The 19,394-nt window shown below is 35.3% G+C and overlaps 1 protein-coding gene across 49 annotated transcripts in view; it reads left to right on the top strand.

The window, feature by feature from the left end:
* RIMS2 (regulating synaptic membrane exocytosis 2) overlaps positions 1-19,394 on the top strand; it is a 469,796-nt gene that overhangs the window by 135,161 nt on the left and 315,241 nt on the right. For 4 of the 49 annotated variants that reach the window (XM_065054216.1, XM_065054219.1, XM_065054217.1 and 1 more), the window contains exon 1: positions 5,205-5,768. The exons of 40 other annotated variants lie outside the window; for them this stretch is intronic. In XM_065054216.1, coding sequence (XP_064910288.1) covers positions 5,647-5,768 — 122 coding nt within the window. In that variant the 5' untranslated portion in view covers positions 5,205-5,646. Of the gene's footprint in view, positions 1-5,203; positions 5,769-19,394 lie in introns of those variants that run through there. 5 more of the 49 variants (XM_065054212.1, XM_065054211.1, XM_065054213.1 and 2 more) reach the window with 3 other exon arrangements.

A 19,394-nucleotide genomic window follows, 5' to 3' on the forward strand; every position in this document is an offset into this window, starting at 1 on the left:
CTCAAGCATAATAACCATGGTGATAGACAGTAATGTGGACAGAAAAAATGGATAAACAGACTGTCCAGATTTCTAAGTCTCACATCCTTAGTTTAAAACCTGTACCTTAGGCTAAAAGGAGAATCTGGATTACTGTTAAATGGCTAAATAGGAGGAAGATGAAGAGGGACATTGAAAAGAAATATATGAATATGGATACAATGCCTCAAAAATGAAACTAAGGAAACAGGGAAATGCAAAAGATACTGAGATAAAAATACAAGCAAGAAAAAACAATATTTGGTGATTAAACACAAGGATGAATTTACTTTATTTTACATTACTGTAGTTTGTTAGTGGATATTTTCTGTAACAAGGCTTGATCTCTTAGCTGGAATTTCAGTATCTTCCATTGTAGATCTGTGACCTGACTACCAGGGAATAAAATCAGTATCACTTTTCTGTTCTCAATGAATGTTTAACTCAGTGAATTAAATAGTTCTTTCAATATTTAATTATTTTAGGGGAGAGAGAACAGCCTCAACAGCAAAGACAAATTCCCTTTGGAATAGCTAAGAGGGTGTTGATGAGGACTTTGTGGGCATATTTGAGGAAGTCAGGAGAGGAACATGGGACTCGGTTTTCCATGTTCTTAGACACTGTTCTAATTGCCAGACTTCCTGTAATAAAAAGAAGGGTGTGTTTTGAATGACTGCTCAGGCGCCTGCTTAAGAAGAGGATTCATTCTTACAGTTCTTGGGCAGAGACCGATGCTTTGTTGCAGCCTGGATTTAGGTACTTTTATCATTTTGGGGTTGGGGCTTTATCGGCATCCCTCTCTTTATAATTTCCTATCCTAGGTATTGAAGATACTGGCTTCTATGACTCCTTTTCTTATGTGATTAAATTGACAGTTGTAGATTTTGGCTTAGTTCTTGTTAAACTTCTCTTGTGAAGCTGAACGTTGATGTGAAGAAATACAAATGAATGTGTGCTTTACTGCCAAAGGAATTCTGGTTGCATTTCACTTGCAGTAGCAAAGTGAAATATCCAGCCTTGAATTTAATTTCAGTTAGTCCTTTAAAATCATGTCCCAGCTCAGGGCATCAGCTTGCTAATCTGACCCAAAATGAGTAGTTTTATGAACTGCAGTAATATAACATCATGCAATGTGCAAGGCCACCATTAACTTACCTGTCTGAAAAGCATTTGTTCAGATATGTTTTCTTTTTATAATGAGAATGCTTAAATGGTCAATTTTTTAAAAAACCTAAATATTTAGCTAAATGCTTTGGTAAGGACATAATGAAGAGCAATGGTAGCTGTATTACAGGCATTTATGTGTGGCTAATTACCCAATTTTATTTACTGTATAGATGAAAAAGTAGATGTTTTAATCCATGTGCATTTAGAAAAACTCACTCTTACCCTCATACTCCAAGTGGCTCATCTCTGCCATTTTCTTCTGTGATTCCATTGAACTAAACTTACGTAATATCCAATAAATTATAATGGAATTTAATCCAAAATTGTAGTCGATAGTATCTTTTATCACAGGACAATCTTTGCCTTACGAGCTGTAATATATAGCTTTAATGGGATTGCTTGACTTTACCTTGTTTAAGATATAACTTTCTGTGAAATGTCTTTTCTGTGTGGCTATAATAAAGAAGTGATACCTTTAAGTAATGTTTGAGATAACATATTTGTACATATTGTCAACTTTGTACAGTAGGTTTACCTTAAGAGATTTCTGAATCCTAGAATTATTTTCAAAGAAGTTTAATCTTATATTTGAAACAGAAATGTTTTATATAAATTGAAAAAATATCCACACGTACTTGGGAGCTTTCTAGAATAACTTTTCTTCCAAACTGCTCTTAGCTGGCGGGTTTTTATTAAGATTCCGCTTGGCTAGAGAAATAGATATCTGTATAGATCTCAGTGTAGCCTGGCTTAATGGATCCAATGATGCTTTCCCAGGCTTGTCTTTTCATTTTGAAATAGGCTGTCAGCCATGTCTGATATTTGCTTTGACTATTTGGTAATCGTTTTTCCTATTCTGTGCAATATCTTTAAAGCACTTTGTGTTCATGACTATGAAATCCTTTGTAAAACTGGTGTAGAAATGAAATGTATCATTATCAAAGTATAATTAGCAACAGTGTTTAGATTTATATGTAAGTATAAATACACAAAATACAATAATAAAAATCCCTATAGAAATTATTTTAATCGGGCCCTCATATGTTAGGAAATGCCAGAATTGCAAGTGCTTGTGTAGTGCTTGGCTTACCTGGTGTGTGTTGAAGTACACAATTAGGGATGTTTTGTAAAAATAAGCCTGTACAGGTAGGACTTCTTTTTCTTCTAATATGGATATTGAAAGGTGTAGAGCGAGTGACCTGAAGAACAGAATAGGAAATCTCAAGTGTAAGTAAGTTAAATATCAAATAAGAAAAAACAAACAAACAAACAAACAAACAAACAAACAAAAAACACAAAAAAAATCTGTCTGTTCCAGAATTCTTATGTGAGTCTTCTAATCTGGGGATGCTGAGGATATAATTTCCTAAACCTTAAAAATGACACTAAATCACTGCGCCCTTCACCACAGTAAATTTTTTAATATAAAAAGCACTGACACATTTGAAGATCACTAACAGGATTGACATAACGTAACTAGTTTCTGTACTGTTTTGTTCTCAGACAGTATTAATGCACAGGAAGTAAATTTTGTGTGTGGTTCCACAGAGTTCTTTTGATTGTCAGTTCCATTCTGGTTCTGAAAGGATCGGTACTCAGCTCATGCTCCTTCATTCCATTCCCTCCTCCAGCCTGTTCTTGCCAGGCCTCTTTGCTTCCTTGATTCTTCTCAGCCGAAATGATTACATTTTGGAAAAGGTGCAAGTAACTAAGAAAAGGGTTTAGGAATAAGTCTAGATTATAGTGTTAATACCATAATAATAATCCGTATAGTAAATATGGGAAGGAATTGTTTGTTGGCCAAAGGGTCTCTTGAATAACAATAGAAGGGTCAGGAAACAAAGGCAATTCTGTTTATTTTTCTGTAGCATTTATTTCTTGAAGTAACCACCCCTATACTTCTATCAACAGTAAGTTCAATCTTGATGAAAATTCCAGGTGTCCAAAAATGTGTGTATTTGCACAACCCCCCTGTCATTATAGATGAATTTTGCTGCTAGTAGCAGCTAAGGAGTAGTTGCCTTTAAAAGTATCCTTTTACTTTTATGTCTTCCATATTAAAGGTTTTACTTGCCTGAATAGCTACAAAGTACTCTCCATTCCTTACCTCAGAATTAAATGAAAAAAATATAGAAGTTTTGAATACGTTTCCCATTTTGTCGCTAGTTTTAGAACAATTTTACAAAAAAAAAATAAAGAATGTATGTCGTAACTTCCATTTTAAATATCTGAAAATTAAGACATAGAAAGGTGAGTGTCAGATGTTTAGACCTTGTTTGTAACTACAGGGCCATTTTGGCTTTGGTGACCATTCAGAAGGCATAAAGAAAAAAGGTGATATAATTGAAATATGCAATAAAATATTGGTTCTCCACGGTCAACATCATCTCTGAACTGTTAAGCGGTGCATATAAGTCAAATAATTATTAGAATAAGTTGAATCATTTGTAACGAGATGATTCTATTTCCTGCCATGGATACAAAAATTTTGTCTTTGATGGAACGAATGTATAGGCAATTTTTTTTTTTATGTTACAAACATGAATATTCTGTAATGTTAGTAAAGTGGTTACCAAATATTAAGTTTTATTTTTGTTATAGAAAGGTAGTCATAAGTACTCATTAGCTCCGAATCCAAGATCTCAACAGTTACCACCTTTGCCATACGTCTAGCCTGGTGCTTTTTACGACAAACTGTAATAGATTCGTCAAATGCAAATGTTTCCATACTGCGCTGTGTGCTATAGGCATAAAAATAGATAGTAAAACCTGTTTTATGTGGTACTTTGTAGGTTTTCACATGAGTTTTGGGAACAGTTTTAGTAGCAGATTTTTGTATGTGTGTGGTTTTTTTTGTTTGTTTGTTTGTTTGTTTTTTAGTATTTACCATGGGTGTTAGTAGGGAGTCTTCTATAGCTCTTTTAGAGGGGCTTGGAGATGAATTTGTTCTTTTTTTTTTAATTATTATGGAAAGTCTGAGTTGTTGCTGCCATCCTTCTGGCCAAAGAAACCTGGATGAGTACTCCCTTCTGAGCACATCAATACAACACTTTTAATTAGCTGGAAGGTTGCTTATTCCCAGATCTTCTGGGATTAAAATCACTTTCAGTGGAAGAGCTTTAGTAATGGCCCTCATTTTATGTTGGTTTATTTGGAGATTTTGTAATTAGTGCTAAGATGTTAAAAGCTGTGGATAGAAAATGAGATATTCCAAGGAAAATCTTTTTAATTGTTATTTTTCAATTTGCCTATGATAGAATATATTCTGTACTGTGCCACGTTACATAACAAGCATTGAAAGAAAAGAGAAAAAATACGTTTTGTAGTCAGGGATGCTTATTTTCTGTACATTTAATGGTATTCACTGTGCATGTTATGCTGCAGAGTCTCGCTGTATTCTGTTAGATGACTGATTCTGCTTCTTGCTCTTTGACTTCCTGTGCCGTGTGTGTACCGGAGACGCAGGCTCGTAAGGCAGTGGGTTTTCCTGGAAGCAGACAGGTGTGGAGCACCCAGAGAAGTGATTGATTTTGCTTGGTTGCATCATGGCTGATTCTGTGTAATAAACTTTTAAAAGATGCCGAAGACTTCTTAATTTTAAATGCAGTACATACATAATGCAGCTGTTCCTTTTAGTGGTTGTTCAAGTTAGCGTGATAAATCATTGCCTTGATGCTGTATGTACAGTACCTGACAGAGTAGTTATGTATAGGATGTATACTGTTTGCTTCAGTCATGAACTGATATTACATTTAAATGTTTGCACTGAAAAACATGTTATCTCATGTGAGGTATGGTATAGCTTTTCAGATATGAGATGGAAGATCTACTGTTAAAGTCTCAGTGCTACATGTTATTTATTATATGAAGAATTTTTTAGTGTGATCTTTCTGTTCTGAAGAGCTGCCTTTACATTGAAAGAAAAAAACCAAACCCTACATACACAGTCAGTGATGTTAGTCATTTTTAGAGGGGAGGGAAGGAGGAGGGGAAGATGCAGAAATCCTCCTCCTCTTAGACAGTAGTAACAGTGTGAGGATGCCTTGTCCTCATTTTTTTCTACTTCTGAGATTTTATTGCTGGCAGCCAGATGTGCTGAAACTCCTGACGACAGCATCTATTCACTGTGTGTTTTTAATAGGCTTAGAGAAATATGAGTAGAGTACATGAAAGCAGCTCAGCTTCACACTTCAGCTGGGAATGCCCAAAAAGCTCACTGCTGTTTAGAATTCTTGCTACAGTCAGGAGAAAGCCGCACGGGTACTAAATCTTCTACGACTGAATTAGAAGAATAATGACTGTACAATTAACCATCAGCCCGTGCTCATTTAGGCACAGTTTTTACAGAGATCAGGAGAAATATGGAACTTGATTGGCATGTTTGCATTTGATGGTGTGTACAAAATAGATGACTTTTAAGACAGGTGGTGAAGAAAAATAGAAGGTAAAGAAACAGAGAAAATGCAATTTGAGACGCTGCGCCAGGTCTGCAATTCTGTTTTATCTCATTTTCATGGGGTTTTCTCATCCCCTCCAAATATTTTACAAAATGATATTTTTGGACAAACGTTGAACAACACTAGGTGAGTAGAAATGAAACATTTTTGCCTTACTATTTCTATGCTTCTGCTGATAGTAATCTATTTGCATGTTTTCCAGTGAAGTACTTTTATAATTGCACTGTCAGATACTAATATTTTTATGGTAGCAGTGAGTCTCTTCTGTTGGTGCTTTTATGTTTTATGTAAGGATTTAAATGAGAACCCAATCTGCAGAAATAAAACCAGCAAAGATAGAATAAAATATTTAAGATGGTTATGTATCTTTCAAATACATTAGCTACCATTAGAAGCTAGCATTATTAGCTGTAATCCTTAAAGCATATTAAATATTCATAAACAAATTTGTCTGAGAAAATCATTCCTGTGTGGATGTGGCAGTGAAAGGATTAAATGCTCAAAGATGTGTCTGTTTAACCATACACAATTTGCTGGAAGATGTAAATTAGTAGCCCTGCATACCATTTGCAAAATAGGCAGAAAGGAGTTTCTTATTTTTACAAGACTTGGATACTGTGGGCGATGCTTTTCAATAATGTTTTTAACTGGCCAAATTATAGGTGACCAGTGGCTGCTTTGCAGCAAGTCCGTCAGCTCTGTAGGCTGTCCTTTTGTGGCATTATTCAGTAAACATACTGTAATACTGATTAGAACTTATTCATACAGCTGTTAAGTATTAACAGTAAAAACAATTAAGAATTTTATCTAAAAGAGTGTGAGTGCAGATGAGGGAGGAAAGAACCCTGTAGTTTTTTATAGAGATAGTGCACTGATGGAAACATTCTGGAAAAAGGGTGGAAGTAATATTGCAGAGTCTATGTCCAGCATTTCTTCTTCTCTGTATCTGTCGGAGAAATCCCATTTAAATGGGATATTATTTCTAAAATGCAATGATATTTGCACTTAATACTCAGAAGACTGTTACCATTTTACTTCCCGGAATATTACTGTAAGGATTCTCTCCCTTACTGCTCGTGTTTCCTTTATAAATATTTTAATATTTATTTAATGCTACTGTGTTCAAGTTCTGACATCTTGGTTATGAATTTCTAATTGGGCATGCAAAATTATGGAGGTAGCTTTAGTAATCACAATAATTTAAATGAACTACGTTTTATATATATATATATATATATATATATATATATATATACACACACATATATCTGTCAAATCTGTAGTCAATGAGTTTTTTCTTACATCCCTTTGGTGTACTGTGAAATCTTTGAAGCTCTACAAAATGGAGCAATAATTTATGTATCATCAACTGTGATTGTAAAACAGTGCATATTTCCAAGTGCATAGTTTCAGGCCTGCAGCAACCAACAAAGCCCTTAGCAACTGTTCTAATCAGCTACAAACCAAGTCCTGATTCTCTGGATCTGTTTTTGTAGATCAAAGTGCATGCTTTTTGTTGATTTTTTTTTTTTTTTTTCTTTTTTGAGATACATGCGCATGGTGCTTTTAGGTGTGTATTTTCTTGTGTGTCTCTGGCAAAAGCTGCATATGGTATCAGTTTCAAATCAAAAGACATCAGAGAATTATTTAATTGCATTTGCTGTGCCTGAGATTTAGAATTATATTTATTCTAGAAGACTGGCAAACAAGAAAGGATTATTAGAAAGCCCAGCCTTCAACCTGGTGTGGGCTCTCTTGTTGAAGGAGCAGAGTCGTGTTTTTCTAGGTAGCAATGCTGTGTGGCCTCAGTTTTTCAACAATATGCAGCAGTAATAATGAGCGACTAAGTAATACTTTCTGTGTCTTCTCAAGTTAAAGTTAGTTAAAAGTTATTTGAGGTTATTGAGTAAAAAGATTCTGTCTTCTGAATAAGTACCAGTATTTTAAAGTTGATCTTGATAAAAGGACTTTGAAGAAGTCATCTATTGAATAGCCACTAAAAATCTTCTGACACTTACTTCAGAGGCTCATCCTTCTTGTTTTACTCATTTTAAAAAAATCTATTTTATTTTTTTCTAATTAAATCAAGGCAGTTTATATTTTAGGTAGATTATTCACTTAAAGCATTGCACAATTAATGTAACACACTTGCTAAACACTGGTTGTTCATGCATTAAGAGTTAATGTTTCAGAACTGTGGTAAGGAAAACAAAAATACCTCTAGCATGTAAAAGATTCTGCTTTGGTGAAGTATAATGTGGTCTGTTTCTTCAGACTTTGAAGTTATATATTTTGTCGGACTAAAAAGAAATGATGCACTTTCTTTTTAAGGTTTTTCTTTCTGGTTTTGCATCTAAAAAGTAAAAGTCAAGAGTCCAGAAAGATAACAGCTGACATTAAGCACAGAATGATCAACTGCTGCTTTTACAAAGTAATAATGTGAGGAAAACAGGATCATGCATACTAATAGCATAGTAGATAATGGAATATAAATCAGAAGGTCATAGGGAACTCGGTAGTATGCATATAACTGTAACTGAAAATACGTTCCCATTAATTTTACATCATGTATTCTAGGAGTTCTTCAGTTCTTCTGGAAATTTAGATACACTGTGATTTTGTTGCACGAGAGCCAGTTATTTCAGCCTTCGATTTCTGATATTATGCCAAACATTATCAGGAACATATATTAAACTAGTTTTTTTATCATTTCCTATATAAGCCTTACATGAGTTGGGTTTTTATTTGCTTATTTTTTGTGTTATGGTAGCTGGTGTGAGAGGACCAAAATGATATTCAACTCCTCCTGAGTTAGATTGATTTTACCATTTAAATGGGTTTAGTTATCTCTGCTAACAGCTTCAGTTGGAGGAATATTGCAGTTTCGTTCTCTTTTGCCTGCTACGTGTCAACACTTTGCTGGAAGATGCTATTGCGAGTATAAAAGAGAGAGCTGGTTTACTGGGCGTTCTCCTGGTCCTGCACGTCTGTCTGACATTACCAGCTCCAGCCACTTGCAGCAGTAGGAGCTGTGACTTTACCTCAAAGTTGTGTTTCACCTGCGCTGGGGACTGTAGTGCTATTTCCTGAGTAATAAGTGACGTTCTACTGAAAAATGATTAGAAGTACCTCAGGTAGGAATTCACAAGAATTGTTTTTGCATTCTGGGCAACTGGCAAATAGCTAGTTTGGGGAATAAATTCTTCATGTGTCTGGGAACAGAAAGTATGGAAAAAGAAACCAGGAGACCTTTTCTGAAAACATACTTGGTGCTTACAATACATCTGAATTCTAAAGCAGCATCCGAAGGAGCTTCAGTGGTTTTGCAGTCTAACATTTTTCTGATGACTTTCAGGCTAAAAAGACTAAAGAGAATGAAATAAAGTTTTTAAATGTCTTTAAAAACCTTTAGTTATCAGATAAACTGCCATTCTTCTTGTATAGTGTACAAATACTGTGCTGTCAGATGCTCTCTTTGTAGCAGCATGCTTTGCAAAGACACAGTTGCTTTGGGCAATATTCAGATTAACACATCACTGCATAATGGTGAGTCTCCTTTGTGACTAAAATTGATACAAACTGTAGAGAACAGTAGCAGTCCAATTTTAACATTGCGGTATATATTCACAGCTTGTCTCTGAGAATGGAAAGCAATGGATTTACCTAAACCTGGTTTCTCCCACGACACGTTGTTTCTTCTTTGTTACAGCTGTGTGAAAGTGAATTTGTTGTCTAGGTTGGCCACACAGGGGCATAAGATAACTAATATGTTCAACCCAAAAATAGTACAAATGTTGTTCACAAATTCTATGGACAGCAGAGACTTAGGAATGGTGCATGTTTTGAAATTAGACACACTTAGTTTAAAAAACTAAACTGTATTTTCTTTCATTAAATTAAACCCGCATATTTTCAAAGATTCTTAAGGGTTTCCACTTTTTTAATTCCTTGGTAAGCATCTGTTGCATAAATGCATTGATTTTTCAAAAGGTTACTAAAATGCCTGATAAATTAGCCTGTTTGTGAAACCAGATATTTACAGAGAAAATATAATTTTAGCTAAAAAAATTTATTTTCATTATTTAATTTTCTGTTTTATTTCCTAAATATAGCTATGAGCTATTTACTAATGCTCTGTTTTATAATGAAGCCATCACATGATGTCAAGAATTACTGGCACAGACAATTGTTATTTGTCATGGCGCAAGTAATGATTACTTTGACATTGAAGGAAGCAGATCATTTTCTGTTGCTTGTTGGGAAACAATTTTGTTGAGATATTTCTGTAGAATAGATTTGATTTTTTTTTCCTGACTCTGTATCAGTTCAACAAAGCACAAGGTTAGCTATAATCCCAAGAATATGTTGCATTTTCAAATATTTTTAGTCTAAGAGCCAAGAATAAAAACACACCGTTGATGTTAGAACTGACAGTATATTGTCCATATTCTGAACATACAATACTGAATAATAACTGAAACTGCCTCTTCTCACTTTCAAAAACTAGCTTGTCTATAACTACCTTTAGAAATTTAGTTTGTTGGGATTTTCACATCGGCACCCTTTTTACCTCCATACTAGATTAATATAATCCTGTTTTAAATAATTTCCTGAAATTTGCAGCTGATATGCTTTCTCAATTGAAAAAAACACGCAATATTGGAAAAAAAAAATCCAGGACTTCTAGTTTTATTCCTACTATGTATTTTTTCCTTAATGAGTTAAAGGCATAGTAAAGCTATTTCCTCCCCAGATTCTTAACTTTGTCTTGCATCAGAATTCCAACACTAAGTTAACACCAGCCTATATATCTGTGGTACTTCAGAGACATTATTCCTGTCAAATGATCCTCTGTCTTTTCTTTGTTCCTAAAATTAGAGGCATAAACCATATTCAGGTGAATCCCTATGCGCATATATATAGATATATAAATGCCAGTAAACACAAGGGGGAGACTGGCTGGCACAGTAAGTTGTGTGTAAAAGGCAGAGAGAGACTCTTACAGCTGTGCATTTGGTCGTCTTTGCACCTTTGCCACGTGTGTCTCTCATGGAGCATTCTGTGTTCTCTTTGAGCTGTGAATAAGTGTATGTAACACCATACAACCTTTGCCTCTTGATTTGTTACTTTGGGAGAAAGTGGGACAAGTAGCATGAGTTTTTAAATATTCTTCTCATATTTCGCTTTGCCTTGGAGGAGGCAACTGAATGTACTAACTTGCCCCAGTGCCATTTCTTTCTGAGGAGTTCTGCATTCCGTAGTGTCTTGGCAGCTGTTGTTTTTTGGGGTTGTTTTTTAAATCCCCATTTCTAGGAAAAATGACCCCTGTAACATCCTGTTACAGATATTTTCAGAGAGAGAAAAGTAAGAGATTTCCTTACGGAACCATTTCTCTTCCCATTTCTTCCAGCTCTGGAGAGAGATACCTTCTGTTACTTCCACATCAGTTGCTACAGATTTAATAAGTTGACATATGCTTCCTCCATGAATCTCACAGAGCTGTGGATATTTGCAGCCATAACAGGCTTTTCTCTGTTCTCATTGTACGTCAGCTGCTGTTATATGATGATGGTAATAAAATCCTGGCTGGCATATGATCTTAACCTCACGCCAGGAAGAAAAAAGAGGATGGGTCAGAGGTCGATAATTTATCTCAATTCGGATAGTATGTTAAATTGGCAAATTGAAATAATCCTAAATTTGGAAATGATTAACCATGCCTTTCAACTTGATTTTTTTTTTTCCTCACCTGGGTGAGAGCAACAGAAATATAATTTATATTTGAGTTACCCAGTACAACATTTTTGATCAGAACATATAAAAAAAATATTTTTCCATTCTCAAATGACTCCAGTAATTTCTGTCATTCCTCAGAACATCCCCATAAGAAGTGGGTATTATCTTATTTTTCTGGAAGAAGAAGAGACAGAGACCATGATATTAAAAAATGACTAGTGATTTTGTGTACTCAACTTGAAACATTTTGAAGAGATTTGTTCGATGACAAGATCCCAGTAGTTTATGAAAACTGCATGTTCCCACATGGGCACCCAGAGATCAAAGTTGCTAGCGGTGACCCTTGATTAAGTGATAAATACATTTGGGGATAAATTGAGCTCTGATGACTGAAACAATAACTAGCCCCAGCTATCTATTTTACCCTTCTTCAGGGTGCTGTCACTCTGGTAAAACTGGCATGAACACTATGTGAATCTGCTCCAGACTGCCCCAGTTTTGAGTTTACTGTATTGGTATAAGGCAAAGTCAATACACCAGACCATTAGCTGTAGCTGGTCAGACTCATAAAGTTTTCCCACCTGTGTGGTCAAAACTCATGGAGAGAGTGTTCACCGGTCCTGCTTTGGTCAGTACCAAGTGTGTAAAAAATGGTTAATGGCAGTCATATGGTCCCTGACCTTGTTTTCACTTCTTTCTATATACATGAACCTTCAAAAAGCAAAACCTTCCTTATCAGAACTAAGATACGTCTTTGTGTTTCTTGATAGAGAATTTTTGCCACCTGTTCATGCCTCCATTACTGTCTCAGTGTCTTCTTTTGGTGTGGACCCTGATGTTTCGTGATTTTTTTTCCTTTTTTTTGGTTCTTTTTGGTGTAGTGTGATTCTGGGTAGGGAAATAATTAGAAGGGAAAACAAATCAATTTAGATGTCTACTATCACAACTTAAAAGTGGACAGAATAGCACAAATAAAATCGAGAAATTTGGCTGTGTAGGTCTGGTGAAACTGGTGAAGGTGAAAGAGAGTAGTGTTGCAGCTGCACTGCTGCTTTCCTTCCAGGTGAGACAGGGCTGTCCTTCCAACTACGGACCTAGTGTCCCTCTAGATTTCTCAGGAATACACTCTTGATGTCACACTGTAAAGGTTGAATGCAAGTTTACTCATAGAATCATAGAATGTCCTGAGTTGGAAGGGACCCACAAGGATCATCGAGTCCAACTGCATGTGACAACCCCGCAGTTCACACCGTGTGTCTGAGGGTGTTGTCCAGTCTCATCTTGAACACTGTCAGGCTTGGGCTGTGACACCTCCCTGGGGAGCCTGTTCCAGTGCTGCACCACCCTCTGGGGGAAGAACCTTTTCCTAATGCCCAACCTAAACCTCCCCTGGCACATCTTCCTGACATTCCCTTGGGTCTTATCACTGGTCATCACAGAGAAGAGATCAGCGCCTGCCCCTCCTCCCCTTGTGAGGAAGCTGTAGCTGCGATGTCTCCCCTCAGTCTCCTCCAGGCAGAACAAACCAAGTGACTTTAGCCATTCCTCATATGGCTTCCCCTCCAAACCCTTCACCAACTTGGTAGCCCTCTTCTGGACACTCTCCAGTAGCTTTATATCCTTTTTATCCTGTGGCACCCAGACCTGCACCCAGTGCTCCAGGTGAGGCCGCACCAGTGCAGAGAGAGCGGGACAATCACCTCCCTGCCCGGCTGGCCATGCTGTGCTGGATGCACCCAGGACACGGTTGCCCTCTCACTGCCAGGACACACTGTTGGCTCAAGTTCAACTTGATGTCAACCAGAACCCCCAGATCCCTCTCCACAGAGCTGCTTTCCAGCATAGAAAGCACTGTTTCAAAACAACTGAAGAAAGATTGGTATCTGGACCTTAAGGTTCTGGGAAAAGGAATAACAAAATATATTATTGGCCCCTGAAAAACTGTGAAATCTGAGATGAGCATTGGAGGTAACAGTATCGTTTTAGCTTTACTCTGAGATAAAAGGTTTGAAGCAGAAGTTGGAAGTTTTTCAAGTCCTTGGCTTCACTTCAGCATGTGCGTTGCAATAGGAGGCAAAAGCAGCTTTCTGGTATCAAGAAATGAGGAGAATGAGGAATGAAATAAAAATGCTGTGTATTGGAGAATTTTGTTGCAAATTTGTCTAAGTATGACAAGGATTACAGATTGAATTGCTGAAACGTAACTTTTATTGATTTTAGAATAAGAATTGGGTTGGATTTATTTTACAGAATTCAGGCTGAATTTGCATGATGTCTTTATTCAGAAGAATGAAATTTATCTTGATTAATATACTTTATCCCGCTGCAATTTTTTACTTATCTTTCTGATTAAGATATACTTCCAAATTCATATCTTCTGGTATTCCAGATAATTTTTTATCATGAAACTTCATCAATATTTTCAATAAATTAGTTTTTATTCCAAGCCTTTTAGATACTGATAGCCATATACATAATAATAGAAACAATAACCTTTACTTGTTAAAAGGTGCACAAAATTCAGTTGACAAGCAAGGTAATGCAATTAAGATAATTGCTTCAAATTAGTTATAATTTTTAACCTATAAAATAATATATAAAATCAGAGATAGATACTCTAAACTGAAGAAGTTTAGTATGTGGTTTAACTACTGTGGACCAAAGATGGGGCCTTTTGGCATATATTACACATGCATATTTGTAAGTAAATAACTCATTTTATTATTAAATAAGTAGTAGAATAATGAAATGAGAATATTTGTTGCAAATTTTATTTTTTTTCCATATAACACATTCAAAATGTTATTTTTAAAATGACTTAGAGAAGATGGTGAATAAAACATCACTAAAAGATGGAACCTCAGCATTTCAAGATTTTGTAGTTTAATTAGTGTTTTATTATCTCTGGTCCTACAAAATTTATTTGCAAGTATAGTTGTACAAATATAACTTTAAAAAATCTAGGAGAACATTAAAAACTTTGGCTGAAACATCAAGCATAGAATCTCTCTTCCCCTCTTACCCCATCCTCTTCTATATACTCAGCATGGGTCTTTATAGTTAAAGTATACTCATTTGTAGGACACAGCAGAATCATTGTGTACAAGGAGTAGCTGTAATAGTAATTAAAATCTTTTACTTTAGAATAAAGGATGAGAAGCAGGTTATAGTGTCTTTCAGTCAAAGAACTTGGGGAGCAGGGGTCTGAATTGTACACCTGCCACTGTCAACATGTCCTTTGTAGTGCCAGGAAAATCACGTATATGTCACTGCTGGAGTTTTCTGGGATATATTTCATATTTAATACCTCATAGGAGTCTCTGAAGTTTATATAAATATTTGCAAATGTCTTAATGATCCTGGGTTTGCAAGTATACACAAGTGAAAGATCAAATTAAATTTGCATTCTGTTTTCTGGGAAGTCAGGTTCATCTTTAGAGTTTAAGCCATGTGGCACATGCACAAGGATTTTGTGCCATACCCTTCACTTGTACCAAGGATGCCTCCTATCATACCAGCTGCAAATTGTATCATATTACTAATTACATTATTTCTCTACACACTGTCAGCTACACAGCTGGTGTGGCCTCACTACAGTGATTTTTTTTGTCTTGGGATAGGTCTTTCAGAAGCTTTTTTCATTAATTTAGGAACTGAACTTAATTTCTCAACTCTGTAAACACGTGCAAATAAAACAAATGTATCAATTCTAAATGGTGTGAGGATATTGTGCTGTGAGGATGTTTGATAGTATTTGCCAAGTGTAATAGAGACCCTAAAAAACTGGGTAACTGTATAAGTTACTCAGGGACTTTGCTCGCAAGATTGCTCCAGTGTACAGAAATAACCTTGTTCTCCTGTTTAGCACAATAAAAAACTCATTAATTCTGCAGGGGGTGCAGTGTGGCCTCCTGATGGTAAACTGGGCAAAACCCTGCAGATCTGCTTTTTTGTGGATTTCATTGTTGCAGTACTTCCATGCAACTAATGCAAAGGTATCTTTACTGGATTCTAGTCTGTTGTAATCCACTATGAATAAATCTGTAATTTAGAGTTCACAGCTAAATATAGAAATAAACAAAGCTGAGAAATTTGAACATTGCCCACTTACTTTTAGTTGGGAAGCCTTTTGAATAATCACTGGTGTCTAAATGCTGTCCAAATAATCACTTTTCTACTGAACTTATGCAAAGTATATTGATCAGTATTTCATTTTGATCACATGTGGATTATATGTGAACTGTTCTTGTCTCATATGGAAAGAAGTCTATTGTATATATTCACCTTTGATTGGAACAAATGGATATTGAAACAATAGTTTAGGTCAAATTGAGAACTAATCTCCAATCTACTGGTACTTCAGCTGAAGTAAGATGAGCTAGGTAAAAAGAAAAAACCATATTTTTAATAGGTCTTTGGCAATGCATCAGCTTTGCTTGAATTCTAGGTGTTTCATATTAAGAATTTTGAATTTGGAGTTATGTGTTAGTGATGGGATATGTTTTTTTCTGCAGAAAATTATGTTAGTTCATTCTAATTGCCAAGAAAATGTGTGGGAAAAGTATACTGAAATCTAAGGAGTGCAATAGTGTGGAGATAAGATAGGAAATGGAATCTATCATATAGATCTATTCATTGAGTTGCAGTGTTTTATTTCTGTCTATTGCCTATCTGTATTTTTTCCTTTTCCTCGTTCTGTTCTCTCCCCTGACAAGTAAATGCTGCAAAATAACAAAACATCCTCATTAGATCATATGTCATGGATTCCTCATGTAATGAAAAATTTAAACTATAGCAATAAAGTGGAATATTTAATTATCTCCATGTACTTAACACATTTCAGAAACTTTCATTTCTTTCCTAGCTACCTAAGATGGGGATGAATCTCATTCTATTGCATAACAAAAGCACTTCATTCAAAGTTCATCATCTTTCCCTGCTCATAACGCTAGCCAAAAACAAAAAAAAATCTCCTTATATTTGGTTCGGTTTTTCAAATGATTTTGCACTAATGGCCATTGGTGGCTATTTTTATTTTCCAGAAGAGAATGCACTGCTTTAAGTTATATAATCAAAACAAGAGAAGGTAACATGTTGTCAGGCCAATATATTAATTTCAGATTTTAATCAGCACTGTACTGCATTAGCCTGTGTACTGAGCAGATCTAGAAAGAAAGTTTTATTTTCTATAATTTTGATAGGGTTTGTACTTAATCATTCTATGCAGTGCATTTTTAGAGTGTACTTGAGCAAAGACAGAGCTGGATGCACTCAAAAAGTATAAGAAAATGCTACATTGATTGATTTTAATGCACTTTATACTAATTGCAAACTGCCTTATGCCAGCATGAAACTGATACAGTCATAGTAGGGACCTTTGTTTATAGACCCTAACCCGGACTTTGCCTGTATCAAAACATATGGGGCAGTCCAGTGTAGAAGCATTGCTGCACTGGAAGAAGAGGTTTCTGAGAGCAGCTGTGAGGAAGGAGACTGTTGATGCCACAGCAGACATCTGTGTTAACTCTGCAGTGAAAGCACAGCCTCCATTTCGCCTGATTATGTTTTCTGTCTATGATACACTTCGTGCTGATTAGCTGCACTTTCTGCTGCAGGGCTGCTGCATTTCATTTGTGGTATATAATCATGTATAATAAATAAGGCAGCCTGAATATTTAATCAGGAATGATACTACATTTATACAGGTATCTATATTATCACGGATTAAGTATGGTTCTGTGGTTAATGTTAAATCTTGCCCTTATTTTTTTTTCCCCCTCTTTTTTTGAAGCAGAAAATTCAACTTCTTTGCTTGTATGAAGGAAAACAAAAATCTCAGGTATTCCTAACATTCTCTCAGAAAAACTAGGTTTGTCTGTGTATCTTGAAGCATCTCTAATCCTGTAAAATAATTTAAATATGTGCATACTGGGTCTTATTTTTTTCCAGCTCTATACAAACACTAGAAGGAATAAGGTACAGCCTTTTTCAATTTCTTTGGAGCTATATGATCTCCTAACTGAAAAAGACTGAAACTGAGCAATTGAAGATCACTTTTCATGAATCTTTATTGATCTTGATTAGTTGATAGAGGTGGGTTTTACTCTGGTGGTTTACTTATTTTAAGCTATATACGCAGAAGAAGTTTATTTTTTCAAGAGGATTACAATGTCTACTGCTGTCTTTAGTAAATCTAATACAATAAAACAAGTATATATTTTGCAATGAAAAGCTCTTATACTATCCCTCCCAAGCATCCTTATAGTCCTTCTCTAAACCATCTTTCTATATGTTGGTGAGAATTTTAGCTTCTAGTGAATTAGTTGGAAAAATGAGCTTTGTATTTGAACTTCTAGTGATGAACATATGTTTATGGCATGTTACTCAGGAACTAGGATTGAGACAATATAGACTTTTAGAAAATAGCAGTGAACTTCAGATAAACATAATCTGTAGAATGGAAATTTAATGTTTTCCACATAAAGCCCACAGGTGCCTGTTGGGGCTGACCAGGAGTGGCAGGTTATCACCCAATTTAAAAGTTTGGAACACCATGTTGTATTTTGAGTAGTATTTCTAACTGTTAAGTAGAAGGTGGAACGTGCTGTCCTAAACAGCTTTGAAACACTGACACTGGGATCACTGTGCATAATTCTACACGAACATTTTTAGCAAATCTAGATTTCAGAAAAGCAATAAAAGGGGTAAAAAAAAATCCATGAGAGAATAATGAAGAGAAATAGAAATATGTCCAGGTGAGTTTAGTTAGAGTTGAAAGGAGACAGGTTAGCAGCATAGATATGTATTAATTACTTAAACAACAAGAAAGAAAGTGATTTAAGAGATTAAAAAAAAAATAATCCAGAAATGTGGTGTAATTAATAGACAGTTTGACTGATTTCTCGTGCAATTTCTTAATCTACCACATTATGCAATGAATCACATAGGAAATGGTATAAGCCTTAAAAAATAAGACCTTCTGAAATTAGATGGAGAAAACTCTCGAAAATGTACTGTAGGGAAAGATCCTTCATTGTCATGGAAACAAACTAGGTGATCTAATAAGTGTTTTCCATCTCTAGCCCTATTCTATTTCTGCCATTTTTTTTTTTCAGGTGAAGTTATTATAGAGAAGGGAGGCATTTTTGATTATTTTTACTGTCTGGCAATGCAGTATAATATACTAAGAGCTGAGATTTCAGTACTATCTCTGGAAGTTTATCTTTCATTAAGTAGAAATTATTGTTTACTGTAACTGAATGCCTAATTAAAGCTCAAGCACTAAATAGCATTATTAGCAGAACAAATACTACTGCTACTACCTCTGTTTTCTCCATCATGCCGGCGTCACTTCTGTTATATTTTGCTAATTCTTCTGTCTTTCAGTTCAATGCAATGTAAATCAAAGAACTGAAATTAAATTAATTAATTTTATTTATATTTTATCTAACATCCTTTTGACAAGGAAGACCTTGTTTTCAGAAAAATCTTTGGACCGAGTTTGTATGTTACCTTTTACACTAGTTTTTATGAAGTAAATTTTTGTTCGGAATATTCTCTAAAGAATAATATCGCATATAAAAATCATGCTTCTTCCCATAAGGTTGAAAATTAATTTGACCTAAACCCAATCTAACAGCCTTTTTTTTACAAAGAGGTAACTGTCACCTGATCACTTAGAGAATTTTGTAGCTAAAACATTATCAGGAGTTGTGTTTGCTTAAATTCCAGTTTTATATTTTGTCTTTATTTACAAGACTTAATTCAGAAGTCATGTATCTATATAAAGAAATAACAAGAAACCCTGGGGACAGAATGTATAGATTTTGAAGGCATTTTTAATGCTTGGTGCACTTATCTGCAGTTTCTAAGTTTTCAGCAGAAAGGTTTTACCCTTTGCATTGCTAAAATGGAAAGCTATTATATAAAAACCAGTTATATAAACTTTTTGAGTCAGACGGTATCTTTACAAACACTTGACATTGAGCTTGTATTAAAAGTTCAAAATGTAGGAGG

Source organism: Columba livia, chromosome 2 (genome assembly GCF_036013475.1).
Source record: "Columba livia isolate bColLiv1 breed racing homer chromosome 2, bColLiv1.pat.W.v2, whole genome shotgun sequence".
Taxonomy (NCBI): domain Eukaryota; kingdom Metazoa; phylum Chordata; class Aves; order Columbiformes; family Columbidae; genus Columba; species Columba livia.